The 14,427-nt window shown below is 48.3% G+C and overlaps 1 protein-coding gene across 5 annotated transcripts in view; it reads right to left on the bottom strand.

The window, feature by feature from the left end:
• The window catches only part of DOT1L (DOT1 like histone lysine methyltransferase), an 84,566-nt gene extending 71,500 nt beyond the window's left edge, over nucleotides 1–13,066 (bottom strand). For 4 of the 5 annotated variants that reach the window (XM_051639563.1, XM_051639565.1, XM_051639564.1 and 1 more), the window contains exon 1: nucleotides 12,914–13,066. In XM_051639563.1, coding sequence (XP_051495523.1) covers nucleotides 12,914–12,994 — 81 coding nt within the window. In that variant the 5' untranslated portion in view covers nucleotides 12,995–13,066. The remainder of the gene's footprint in view (nucleotides 1–12,913) is intronic. The other variant, XM_051639567.1, reaches the window with a different exon arrangement.
• Between the last annotated feature and the right edge of the window lie 1,361 nt (nucleotides 13,067–14,427).

The raw sequence follows: 14,427 nt of genomic DNA, 5'->3' as shown, positions 1-14,427 counted from the left end.
TACTTCTGCAGTCATCCTGTATTTATGTCATTTGAGAGGCCCTTGGAATCTTCTGGGCTACATCAATGGGAGCTATTCCATGAGACAAGACCTTATCTCTTTAATGTGGCCTATGTACTGAGTATTTCAAGTAAAAAGCTGCAGTCTGTAGTAATTATTGAGAAGGCACAAAGTTATTCCCAAGTTAAAACAAAAACCCAACACACAAACCTAAACACATACTAAAGCTTAGTTACTGCAGTCAGTTCTCTCCAGCTGAACTTTATAATAAAGGGTTCTTATTTTCAACCTAAACATTCAATCTAAAACTGAAACATGAGCTTCTGGAGGAAATTCAATAGCTCTTGCCAAGATGTTTCATTGGAAAAATAATAGAAAGAAGGCAAAAAAAACCCACCAAAAAACAAAGTAGTGACTTTTTCAAAAGTCACTGATAAGATAATCCAATTTTCTATGGAAAATGGTGGAGAACAGTTTCAGCCAGCAGGACTGAACAGCATTTGCACTTCCCATTCTTACACCAGGTTTCTCCAGCCCCAGGTTAATACAACTCTAATCACTGGAGTTAAAGAGTTTTAAGCCAGAAACACACCCACTGCTATTACTTTTAGTACAGCAGTGCCAGAAGCCTGACCAGCAGGCAGGACTTCGGCTTCCACACCACGCCAAGCACACATCAACCAAGTGCATGGGCAGTTTTGCCCTTTAGGACATGGAGCAATTTTTAAGAGTTTGATTTCTCTCATCTCTACAAGTTTCCCATCTGATTTTTCTCAGTCAGGACCTTTCCATTAAGTTTAGGCTCAGCCCTCTGGTGATAATGGGGGCAAAATAAGAAAAAATAAAGGAATGCTTCTGCATGCTTCAATGCTCAGTCAGGCAGCCCTCCTCATACAAAAGACATTTTGTATCCTGCAGATATGAGAAGCTCTCCACATGGTTTTAAAGGCCAACTAAGTGCCCAAAACCTCTTTCCAAATGTTTTTTTGTGCAATCATTATCATTTTCTATAGTCATATACTCTTTGTTAAATCAAATGACCAGAAGTTCAAAGTTCTCAGTAGCAATCACAGCTATTTCTGTAACACCTACACAAGAAAACTAAAGGATCCCAAATCCTACCATGCATCATTGGACATTTCAGTTATCAAAATACAACTTTGCTCTACAAAGCCCTGCATTTCTCGGAAAAACTGCTGAATGGGACATTTTTGCAGCGCTCCCTACAAGGGCAAAGGAAAGTGAAAAATAATTTGTTACATTTTTTTTGCCACAACACAGGATCTGTGAGGTTAGTAACTCAGAGTGCAAAGCACTACACCCTCTTTCCACCAGGTGTGGCTGCTTTGGCTACGTTATTTTTTTCAAGTTACCATCCCTTAGGATATTTTACTGGCATTATTTTGATATAATTCAGTAATCCAGCACTGCATCCTGGGCTCTTGGGTGTATTTAGTTAACTCAGTGCAACAATTCATGCTCCGAAGTGACTCTCTAACCTAAAGCAACAGATTTAAACATTTATATCTTTCTTCCTCAAACACAAAGAATGTGTTCAATTAAATTGGGCAGCCATCGTTGCCTGAAGCAAAGAACAACACCCTAGTGCCCTCCCAAATGCACATGTTTTTATATTTAGGCCCTTCTTATGAAATTGTGCTTTATCCTGTTGGGGCTTGGGGGTTAACGTTGGATTTTTTTCCAAACTTCATTTCCGGACATGCAAAAAGGGATCCCTGGAAGATCCAATCAGGCTCCACAATAAAGGCAGCAAAAAAGCCCAAACCTGCAAACCTGAGAGGAGAGACTTGAAAATCTGGACGAGGTCTTGAAAAAAACAAAGAACAGCTCCTGGCTTTCTATCAGCTCTCAATGCACCACATAAAGAAGTTCAAGACCCCTTATCTGCTCTTCACAGATAGGAACATTTTTGTGCAGAGCTTTGACTGCCCCAGGGTAAACTGTCCCACAGCAAAAGCAATTCTTACCTTTGCAAGGGCTATTCTGGTACTTGACTCACCAGACCACACTTCCCCCCCAAGAACAGGATAGGTGACCAAAGCAGCTCTTCAGAAATGTGCAAACAAGCATTTGCAAAGCAGGAAGAAGAGATCTCCTACAAGCTTTCCACTGCCCACCAGATGAATCCAGACAAGTCGGAGAAAACAAAACCTGAACCAAGCTAGTTAAAAATAAATCAACGGCAACACTCATGTAGCTTTTAATGATTATCTTTAGATACCCGTTCTACTTTTCAACACTTCAGCCATCTAACGCTGACTCCCAAGTACTAAACACTGACTCCACTCATGTTTTAGCAGAAGTCGTTTCCAATTTGCCAAATTCTGATCTGCAAACGATCTATGCAGTTTGCAAAACAAAAGAGGTCAGCCTCACTAGCCTCTGGTTCTAAAGAGCAGCTTGGTTGCCTGCAGTGGCAGCTCTCTCCCCAGGCACTGGTCCATAAATCCAAAGGAGAGGATGTTACAGCTGGAGACAAGATGGCTAGCAGAGATCAAAAAGATGGATTAGGAAAAGCCAATCAATCTTGCAGAAGACTAGTGGGACAAGTGCCTCTTTAATGTCCCCTAGGTTTCCTCCATCTGTGGAGGATGATAAGCATTTCTCTAGATACCAAGAAAGGCAATGTGAGCTACTGCAGCTGCAGCTTCCCCCAGGAGCCAGGAAAGCATCCAGCATTCTGAGGCACACGGATGCCCTCTCACAACCACTGCCTGCAGCCTGTCAGAACTTTGCATTCCTCCTCCCCCAGGGTTTAACTTAATTTACACCCTGTCTAGAAAGATTCACCAGTACAGCTTCTATGTCCAGAGCATGCCCATATTCAATACACCTGCAAACAATGGCTTGACAAGAGCCTATGAAAAGCTGAAACCAAAGTAATTCCAGCTGCTACAGCAGCAAAGAGCTGCCTGCAGGCCAGCTGAACAAAAGGAAAGATCTCAGGCTCTGCAGACCTGCCAGCCAGTGCCTCAGTCACTTCATATTTTAAGGTCTTTGCCTCATGCTCAAACACCAGTTGTGCTTTCAGTAAGGAAAAGGGAAAGTCTGCCCCTTGTTATATTTCCTGTTGTTCAGCCAGACTTCATTTAACATTATCAGATTTTTAGCCCAAATCAAGATTGTGTCATTAGCTTCCACAGCAACAACCAAAGCTCATGTACCAAGTGGGATGAGGGCCAGAAGTCTTCTTTGAAGCACCAAGAAGGCATAAGCACATTCAAAACATACATGTATATTAGTATATAAAAAGAGATCCCCTGCAGTGAACAGCTTGTGTCCGTTCTTTTCCTCCCAGCCCCAGAGAAGCAGCAAGGGAAGCAAGAGATACCAAGGCTGCACTTTGAAATGCAGCTCCCACACAGCAAGAGAGCAGACAAGTTTAATGCAGTTTCAGCAGTTTGTAGGTTGAGTGTCACACAAAACTCAAGGGAAAACATGGAGGGCACTATGGCCTCCCTAATGGCTACGTAAGGGCTTCAAGAGAAAAAAGTTTGGCCCAAGATCCAAAATATACTAAAACTACCAAGTTAACAAAGGAAATAGCACTGGAAAAGAAGATCCAAACTACTCAGGGTAATCCTCATAGAGCATGAGCACAGGTGATTCAGAATTTGTAGACGAGAGTTGTGGATCTGGTTGCAACAGGGACTCAGGTTTTCACTGCAGCTACCTAAAGCACAATAAAACCATGTTGCCTTTCCTCATAGCAATTCCAACTGTTGCTACGGACACTGCACAAAGGCAGGAGGGAATGGTTCCCATGATAGTGGGTAGGAGGGGCTGTATAAATATATTAACATGCAGTCATTCTGCAGGAGTGTCTCAGGCAACACCCACATGGGACAGTTACAGCAGGATGACCTACTGGCTTCAGTCTGTGGGAAGTAGTTCTATGAGGCAAAAAGAGGGACAGTTAGAAAAAAATCAAAGATGTTTATAGTGGAAAATAGAGGGAATGCAGCTATTTTGATAAAACAGTACCTTGCACTGCACCTACAGCCCTTTTAGTTAAGTTTTAAGCAACCACAAACAGTTCCCACAACATGACAGCTGGAGGGAGCGCAGGGATGCTGCAGCCGGTCAGCAGCTGAAGCAGCACTGGGAACACAGGCCAAGGAACCCCAGGTTTGCTTCTTCTGGGACAGAGCAGACTGCTGGGCTCTCCCTCCAGTCAACAGGAAAGGCAGCCAGCCCTACCATCACTTCACAAACACAGCCACCTGCCCTTCCCAAAAAGCCACCCTTGCTTTGGGCCAGCAGTGCCTGTGCCCTCTCACAGCAGCCAGGGAAGGCCTAAGGTGAAACTAAACCCTTCTGGGCTTTTGTCTTAGTTACCTTTTCAACCAGACCAGTTCATCACAAACACACTGTTCTAAGGGTGAGGGCAACTTAGACACAACAGCAGGTGGGCAGAGATGGCAAGATTCATGTCTACTTGCAGACCTACCAGTTTCAAACTTTCGTGTCACCACAGCCTGTGTCAATAAAGAAATAACCCTCCCAAGCAGCAGTAACTGGAGAGGTGAGAGGAGCAGAAAACAGCCATACACATCCATCCTGCCAGAAACAAACCTTTATGTAAAACCTAAGGAAAGGATTCCTGTTGATAAAAATGAATACCCAGTCCCAAAATTGCTGTTGCCAAGAGTGGCTGCCATCTTTCTCAGAAAGTCCTAGAGTCCTCCCACATCCTCGCTGGGTGCTGGGAGGAAGATGATGGCACAGCCTAGCTCTGGGTCAGAATTTGCTGTCTGAACTGATCCTCAACTCCCTCATGGAAAACTGGCAGGCCAAGGGGAAGGATCCCGAAGTCACTGGCAGGACAACACCACCTGAAACAACCCTTTCACATTCTGCAGAGCTGCTCAGTCTTGGACAGCTCAGAAATTCTGTTCCTGCTTAACACACAATTATTCTACATAATGGAAAACATCAATAAAACCTTGTATTCTCTCTAAAGCCCACTGAGTTCCTTACAAAAGATGTCTCGTGAGGTACAAAGGAAAAATGCAAGTAGTTATGGTTTCCCCACATAACTTCAACTTGTGCTGCAGAGCAGTAATAGAAGCAGATTTTTAAAAACCTACATGAACTTCCAAGTGCCAACCATTCTTAAAAGCTTCCATTTTAAAGACCTGTAAATGACCCTACAATGTTACAACATATTCTTGAGATGCTGCAAAGGGATATTGGTTTTAATAAGCAGGGAGGAAACCACAGCAAGACCAACACAGAGTCAGCACACAAGACAGAGGGAATCACCTGCAACCAAACAGAAACCCAGTTAAGGAATGAACAAGCAGTTTTAGAAGCTCAACCTTTTTAGAATTTCACAAGTATATACTACCAAACACTAACAACATTACTGTGATCTAAGAAGTAAATGACACATGCCAAAACCTCAGGAAATTCCCCTTCTTACTACACAGAAAAAAGTTTCTCCATCACAGAGACAGTACTAAAACCCATTGATTTTTTACTAAGAAACTTATTTAGAACTTTCTGTAGTTTTATTTTTTGAAAAAGTTTCCAACACTTCCTTTAGCCGTCGTCAATAGATCCTTAGATTTTCCATCTAACACTAAAAGTTCTTGCAGGGTGGACTTTTAGGAAACTCTTCATTCACTCACAAAATGAAACAAAACAAAATACTCAGAACAGGAACTTCTTCGTTATTCATAGATCAGTTCCTATCTATGAAGCCATCATTTCCTGCTGTTAAATACATTCTCCCTCTTCCTATGCTCTAAAAATAGTACCTACTTAATTTGATATGTATAGCATGTGGCAAATATAATTGCATTTCAGTTTTATTTCTTGTTCTTCAGAGTTAGTTTTGTGTTATCTTTAATAATTACTACAAAAGTAAATATATTGTGTTCACAATCCCTAATATGAACACATCTTGCTTCTGTCTATCATTCTGTTAGGGAGGAGAAAATAAATTCAGCAAATTTTAAGTATGTTGAGACACTATATGATTATCAATCTGTGAGAAATAAATGGTAAGGGGGGAAAAAAGCTCTGGTCCTTATCTTGGGGTAAAAAGCTTTAATGAGATAGTTAAAGGTTAACCCAAAGCAGGAAGAAAAAAAGCAAGGCAGTATGAAAGGGGAAAAGGAAAGAAGGAAGAGTACAAAAGTAGACATATGGATGTCTGGGGAGAAGGGTGATTAAATTTCCCATAAATCTTGCATACCAAGAGGTAAGATATTTTGCCTGAATCCCCAGGAGAAACACAATTCAGTCACATATCCAAGACTTGAAAGGATAATCATCTCCATCTATATTAAGGCTGCCATGAAGGACAAGGGTTGGAGTTGCATGTGGTGGCACGGATTTCCCTTGGCACACTAAAAGCTTCCAATATTGTGTCCAACTGTTACTGATGGGTGAATTTTAGGTAGATAAATTCGAGCTGGAACTCTGGCCAGGACAAGAACATTAATCCTCACTCATCTGCTGATAGAAAAAAAATAAAGAAAAAGAAAAAAAAAGAGCAATATTGAACAGCTAGTCTGTCTTTCAACAGTTACTTTTCAGGTAATTCAGTTATATGAAAAATAAAGAGTACTGTGGTCTTAAGATGCAATACAAGAAAACAATTATTACTTTTCATACAGAAATACTAGGGGAAAAAAGTATATGTTCACTGAACTCCTGGGTTATATTGCATGCAATGGGTCAGAGCTTTGAACCAAAGCCAGTTTGACAACTGAACAAGTACCAGTTGTCACTCATGGCAAGTTACACTTCAAAGGGTAACCACGTGCTGCTCAGTTCAAGGCTGTGCAGTGATGGTCCTCCTGGCCTTGGGAAGCCGTCTCACCTCCCAACAGCCCATCCCTGGCTTCCCTTTGGCATTTGTGAGAGCAGAAAAGTACAGAGGAAAAAAAAAAAATGCAACTGTGCCAACTCTGTCATTTGCTTCTGTTTATTTGCTGGGCAGAGAAACCCAAGTACTTTTGAAATGACAGAGTCAATTATTTCCCAGTTCTACACTGTTCACTCTCATCACTCCACGGGTTGGGTTTTTTTCCAAGCTGGGGAGGGCAGAAGAGTGTTGAGAAATCTGAAGTCTGCTAAAACCTCTTCCTCACTAGAGAAGTTTCTATAAGTAATTAGTCATCCCCACAAACGTTTCCCAACAAGCTGCATCAACGGGATCTATTAAATCAGAGAAAATCCCCTAACCTCTGCCACGGCTGCCGAATTTCTGGGCGATTACTCAGGGTGTGAGGAGGTTTTGCCTGGCAGAGCCAGCTCAACAGTCTCCTCCACCGGCCGCCCCCTCCTTTGTGCCGGTTCTGCTGCCCCGGGCGGGCGGTGTGAGTCAGATTACAGATCAGGGCGGAGGGAAGGAAGGAGGGAAAGGGGGGGCCCGGCTGTGAAAACACTGGAACATTTTTTTCCAGCCCAGATATTTTCAGCGATCCAGTTCACAGAGCCAACCCCACACACAGCTTCCCACCAGAGGGGCTGTCAGCAGGCTGAGGAGCTGCAGAAGGGGCAGCCTCACCATCTCCCCACCCCAGCATCCCACCTTCTGCCTCCTGCACAAACTGATCCAAGGCGGGGGGGGGAAACACCCGCACGTGCAAAACGTGAGACTGTTTTCCAGCCGTTCATCCTGCCAGAATGTGATGGAGTTATGTAGTAAAGGAAGGGCTGGATCTGTGGAGGGGAAACAGCAAGAGCGAGTGGCTTGGGGGAAAAGGGGCACGGGACCACCCTGCAGCTCCAGCAGCAACACCAGTGGGACCAATTTAGATCCAGTTTAGGACCTTCCGGAATTGATCTTAACCACACTATGCTTTAGCACTCAACTCCAGAAACTGCTCCCACACCTGCCTCGCTGTCTCAGAAGTCAAAGCTACTCATCAGAAAAACTATTCCCAGGAAGGCTGAGTGGCGCAAACACACACACACAAGCAAGCATTAAATTCTTAAACAAGGTTTGTTATTAATCTCTACCGTTGATCTTTAATTTCAAAGGTGACACTCCCTGCTGGGCTGGGATTTCCACTATCACTGCCTGCCCTTGAGCTTACTGTGCACAGCACATTCCTTTGGTGACCCAATGGTATCAGCTTGGAGCACAATCGGTGGAGAGAGGAAAAAGAAAGAAAAAAAACCCCACATCACACAGACTCTGCCCCCTCCACCTGTACAAAGTCCAGTATCACCCAGCTCAGGTCCCATTACTCCCCAGCAGCAGACACAGGTAGACCTCTCCCACAGCTGCAGGGTGATGCTCTGACAACACTCAATTAGCCAACAAGGTATTTTTTTGCCATTACAGCTGAGTGAAAAGTCAGCAACAAAGAGGAGGAACAGGCCAATCAATGGATTATTTAAACCAAACTTGCTAATTTGGAGGATTAAGCTTCAGCTGCTCAGGGCAGAGGCACCTCACCCTGGTAAGGTGTGCACATTGGCACAACCAAGGCAATCCCCACCTGGGACAGAGTCAAGGCCCTGAGATTTCCAGGCTGGAAAATGAGAACAACATTGGGAAAAGATACTCAAGAGTGTCACCTTACTGGGATCCACAGTGACTTGCTCATCAGCTGCCTGGGCTGCAGGAGAAGTTCCCAGGCACTATCACAACTGCCCAGTCCTTACAAGTCAAACAGGTAGGGAAGATGACACACAAAAAACCTGACAGGTCAAGGAGGTTTTATCTTTTGGGGAAATGCTATCCAGGAGAACAAGGGGAAGGCCTACCAGATGAAAAGACACAAGGCAAGAGAGGCAGATGTCTAATTCTGAAACTTGAAAGGACTTGCACACTGCTTCATATGACAGGCAGCAGGTCATTTGCAGCCAGCCGGGTGAAGGACACAGTGCCACCGCAGCGTGAGCCAACACCAGCCCCCCTCTCCTCACCTGACTCTGCCTCCCCGTCCCACTTGCTTTGATCACACTACAAACCCCTTCAGTGCAAACCTGAAGGAGAGGAGATAAATGAGCAACAGTGTCCTCTTACTGATGCACGTGCCACCAGAAAACAGGCTTTTCCAGATCCACAAGCTCGCAGGTCAGCAAACACCAATTTTGGTGACAATAATCAGCTTCAGCAGCTCTGAAGCGTCCTGTTGCTCAGATCTGTGTGCAAGCAAGCCCCACTGGTGCCAGTGATGCAGAGCTGTGCCAGGCCAGACTGAGGAACTGATCCAGATTTTTAAAAAAAGAATAAAAATGTAAAAACCCCAACCCAAACCACCCCCTACACCTTTCACACACAAACACAGTAGGCTAGGATTCCTGAAGCAGGAACTGTTGTCAAGAGGAGTTCAAAGTACAACCCAAGACACCTCACAGATTAGGCAGAACTTATCGTGGTATGAAAAATCTCCATGTTCAAACCTAATAAATATTCAGAGACAGAATAATTTTAAGGACAATTTTCTGGAATAAACCTAAACACCTGCAAGTCTTAGAACTACAAGGGGATTTTACCCCTTGTATCCATCAGATCTACCTCTAAGTATCAAGTCACACACATCAATATTTTAATTATGACTACAAATGCCATCCCCTATCAGCTTTAAGACCACAGAGAGCCATTAACTCTGCTTGCTCACCCATCTGAGCACATAACTTGCTTCCTTTATCCAGGCCTGCATCTCACACAGTATCAAAATTCATTTTTTAGTGCAGTATTACTGACCTCTGACAATCTAACACAAGCCAAAAAAGAAAGGGGCAGGTATGTGGGAGTCAAGGAGTTAAATGGCATACAAAAGAATAAACTCACTTCAGCTCTGATTAAGCCGGGCACTCATGAAAACAGAGGTCAACATCAGAAAATATTTTGTGAGTCATGAGGCGAGATTACTCACCATGCACTATTCAACTTACTCATCACAGTGTGCCACGGACAGAACTGCTCACCATGTATTCATTAGGAAACCGTGGCCTTTCCTTTGAGAAAAGCAGAAGGCGGGGGAAAGAGTCATACTTTCAGTTTTGTGTGTAAGCCAGTGGGAGGCTGTATCTGCAACACCAACGCTCTCTCCTCCCACGGCCCTAATTAGACTCGTAGGGAAATACATGTTTCACATCACCCTCCCAGGCTCTTTTAGCATCCCAACAAGCACCGGTTTGTCAGCTGAGCTATTATGCAAACTCAGCAGTCTGAAGAGACCCCACTTCTCCTATTATACATGAAATAAGCAGTAGCCCTGCAATAAATGGACACGTTATTAATCCAGGCATCCATCAATATGAGAGACTGGACCCTCAGCCTTTGACGCAGCAATAACGAGACTGCTAATTTAAGATGTAGTAACAGCATAAAAATAGCCACGTTACTCAATGCAGGGTTACATCACTCAGTGGTGCTCCTCAAGCAGCAAGCAGGTCGACAACACCACTCAAGCCTCTCTGATGTTGGGAAAGATGATTCCCTGCCCTTCCTGGCACTCTCACCAAAAATAATTAGCAAGGACTGTGAGCTTCCCCTCCCCTTTCTCTCCAGCCCTCTTTGGAAAATACATCTCACAGCACACAACAGGAAGCAGCAAGAATGCTGCTAAATAAAACTACCTGCATTATTATTTTTTTTCCCCTCCTTCAGGTTTCCCACCTTGCTTCCTTAGGAACGAAGCAGCAGAAAGGGTGGTGAAACTAAGAAATGTTCTGCTGACGTCAACCAGAGCTGAGCTCTAAAACCACAACGGTACAAATACCCTGCTGCCAACTCCAGGCTGAGCCAACGAGGGAAAGAAAGTCTGCAGTTCAGCAGAGTACAATGTTAGCAGGCCAAATGCTGCCATGTAGGAGAGGAGGATTTATTTCTAAAGCTCCAGAGTTCATCTGCTGCTGGGAAGGCCAGAGCGTGCGTGCGTGTCCACACAATGTTCTGTCATCTGCAGCAGGATCTGTTCCCCAAAACTGCAGCACTGAATACTGATGGGCTCCAGATGAACCATCCACTTCGGCATGACTGTGGGAAAATTTGCAAGGCAAAGAGGCCAGTTGGATGACAGGGTGTTCAGGTTTTGAGATAGGGAGAGAACATGTGGGAAAGCACCCCTGCCCCTTTGCATCTGTGATGAACTGGGGAAAAAAATAATCTCAGAACTCTGCCATCTTCAGAACCGGCTGCTCAAGTTCTCCTAAATTCACCAAATCTTTACTTCCCATGCTGCAAACAGCATTAAAATGCAGATTTTAAGGTGGGGGAAGTAGGAGGGGGAAGGTTTGAGCTCGCGGGGTTTGGCTTTTTTCTTAAGCCTGCAGGAAGTTCTGTGACTCTACATCAAACCATTCATTCCTTCCAGCTTAATCCCTAACCTGGGTAATCTTTAACCTACGCTTCACAGAATCGTCATGGTTGGAAAGGACCCCCTTAAGATCACCGAGTCCACTTCACAAAACCCGCTTGGAGGAAACGTGTTAATATTTGGCAACGTGAAGAAAAACCGAACTGGTCATCGTTATACTTTCAGTTTCTGTCAATTTGAGCAGCGCGCGCGAACACCGAGAGGAATGACAAGAGCTGCCCAAACAGGAAAGGCTGCATTAACCGCTGGGTGCTGGAGACTCCAGCTCCCGAGGAAAAACAGCACGCCAGCATCCATGGAGGATGTTTTGGAAACCACAGGTCCAGCAACAGCACCAAAAGGCAGGCAGCACACAGGAGCACGCAGCCAACCCCCCTCACGCCGCAAGAGAGATATTTCTAATCGCTCCACACAAGCGTGTCACGACTGCCAAACGAGCAACAAGATCAGCTGGCCCAGCCTGTGTGTCCCAGCATGTTCTCCCCGCAAAGCAGCACACGTACAACAGCAAAGCCTGAGACGCAGGGAATAATCACCTCAGGCCAAGTAAAACATACAGAGACTTATTTCCCCCACACACACCCCTTTGCAAACTGTCACAAACGGGGTGAAAAATTGCTCAAGGATTGGTGCAAACCGTACACACACACACACACAAAACAAAACAACCCAACAAACCTCTCCAGCCTTTCGCCTCTGGTGAGATTTTTATTAATTTGAACACTGTTATCAAGGTCACCCATCTCTCACTCAGGGCTCAGGAGAGGCAGGAAAAAGTCAGGCAAGTTAGAGGAAAAAAAAAAAAAACACCCACCACCGCTCTTGTAACTAAGCAGGGACAAGTGACATTTTATTTGAAAGCATGCGGATTACGGCTGCCATCAACTGACAAACCTGACTTGAATTCGGCTCAGGCTAAATAACAGAGAAGCTACAAGGGCACCGGTTTGAGGGAAACGCAGGCAGCAGCACCAGCCCCACCAGCACCTACCCAAGCCAAAACCCTTCTCCCCTACCCACAATCAACGCTTCTCCCCCGTTTATTTCCACTCCTGCGACTGTTTGTTTGGTTTTTTTTGGGGGGGTCCCTCCGAAGCCGTGGATAATTTAAGCGATATTTATCAGAAACACCCCCCCTCGAATTCACCCGCTGGAAGCAGCGCCGGTTATTAACCAGTTACACGAGCCGAGCTCAGGGAAAACATGAAAACTTTTCATTAACCAGTCCTCCTCCTCCCCGCCCTTAAGTTTAGTCGACCAATTATAAAAAGAAATTGGGGGTTTGACTTCCAGGAGAGCAGCAGCAGCCCGGGCTGGGGAGCCCGGCAGCCCCTCAGCCTCCGGCCCGCGCCTTCGGGGGGTTGTTCCCGCTTGGGAACCGCTACCGGATCAAACGCGGCAACCGCTGCCGGGAAGGGCAGGCGGTAACGGATTGATTAACAAGTGACAGAGAGCGCCGGGGGGGAGCCGGGCGGGCTGGGGAAGGGAAGGGGCCGGGGGCCCGGCGCGCTGAGCGGGGCTGCCGCGGGTGGCCGGGCCCGGGGAGCGGGCAGCGCTGACAGGGCGCGGGGCAGGTGCCGGGCCGGGGCCATACTCACGTAGACGGGTAACGGCCAGGGGTAGACGGCGGGCTCGGCTCCCACGGGCGACTTCAGCCGGAGCTCCAGCCTCTCGCCCATGTCGGCAGCCGGAGAAGAATGCGGCGGCGGCCCCGCACCATGCTAGAGGGGCCGGCCGGGGTGGGGTGTGGCGGCCGGGCCCGGCCGGGGGCGTGTGCGGGGTGCGGCGGCGGCAGCGGGGGGGGGGGGGGAGGCGCGGCGGGAGAGGCGGGCGGGGGCGGCCGGTGCCGGCGGGGGCGCCCGTTCCCCTCGCCTCCCTCTATTGTCGTGAGCGGCTCGCGGGGCTCTCCGGCGCCGCCGCCATCTTGGGCCGGCGTGAGGCGAAGCACAATGAGGCGCCGGGGCCGGGCCGGGCCGGGCCCGACCGACGCGCCAGACGCGGGGGGCGGAGGCGGGCGCGGCCTCGCGCTCCCTCCCCCTGTCCTCAACTGCCCTCCCCGCGCGCGCCCCCGCCCCGCTCCACGGCGGGGGGAGCGTGCAAGGCTAGAGCACCCGAGTGAGGGGGCGGGGGTGCAGCCCCCTCTGAGGGTGCGGGGGTGCAGCCCCCCTGTGAGGTACGAGGGTGCAGCCCCCCTGTGAGGTACGAGGGTGCAGCCCCTCTATGAGGGTGCGGGGGTGCAGCCCCCCTGTGAGGTACGAGGGTGCAGCCCCCTCTGAGGGTGCGGGGGTGCAGCCCCCCTGTGAGGTACGAGGGTGCAGCCCCCTCTGAGGGTGCGGGGGTGCAGCCCCCCCGTGAGGTACGAGGGTGCAGCCCCTCTATGAGGGCACGAGGGTGCAGCCCCCCTGTGAGGGTGCGGGGGTGCAGCCCCCCGGGAGGGTGCGGGGGTGCAGCCCCTCTGTGAGGGGGTGGGGGTGCAGCCCCCCTGTGAGGTACGAGGGTGCAGCCCCTCTATGAGGGTGCGGGGATGCAGCCCCTCTGTGAGGGTACAAGGGTGCAGCCCCCCCTGTGAGGGGGTGAGGGTGCGGGGGTGCAGCCCCCCGGGAGGGTGCGGGGCTCACGCAGCGCCCGGTGGCCGTGCGAGGCTGGAGCGCTGCCGTCAGGCGGTTGTCAAGGCTGGAACCCTGTGTGTGACAGGGCGAGGCTGGCACTGGCCACAGGACAAGGCTGCGGTGCCACACGCGTGTGACACGGCGGGGCTGGCACAGCGCTCGGGAGCCGTGTGTGATGGTGTGAGGCTGACACACCAATTCCAGGTGGTGGTGCGAGGCAGGACGCTCCACGGGACAGTGCACAGCTGGCACGGAGCGTTCGTGTGGTCCTGCAAGGCTGGAGCACCCTGTGATGTGGCCACAACCTGCCCTGCCACCCTGCCCTAGGCTGTGGGTGCTGGTTCCCTCCTGCTGCTCACAAACCCCCAAAGGTCACCTCACCCCACACTTGCACCCGGGCAAAGGGACAGTGCACCCCAACACCCACCGATGGCTCAGCCACCCTCCAAGGTGCCAGCCCGTGGGGTCACACGCGTGTGATCCCTCCTGAGAAATACCCATCC

This window comes from Apus apus, chromosome 24, assembly GCF_020740795.1.
Source record: "Apus apus isolate bApuApu2 chromosome 24, bApuApu2.pri.cur, whole genome shotgun sequence".
Lineage (NCBI taxonomy): Eukaryota > Metazoa > Chordata > Aves > Apodiformes > Apodidae > Apus > Apus apus.
This window is presented reverse-complemented; position numbering and strand designations above follow the sequence as displayed.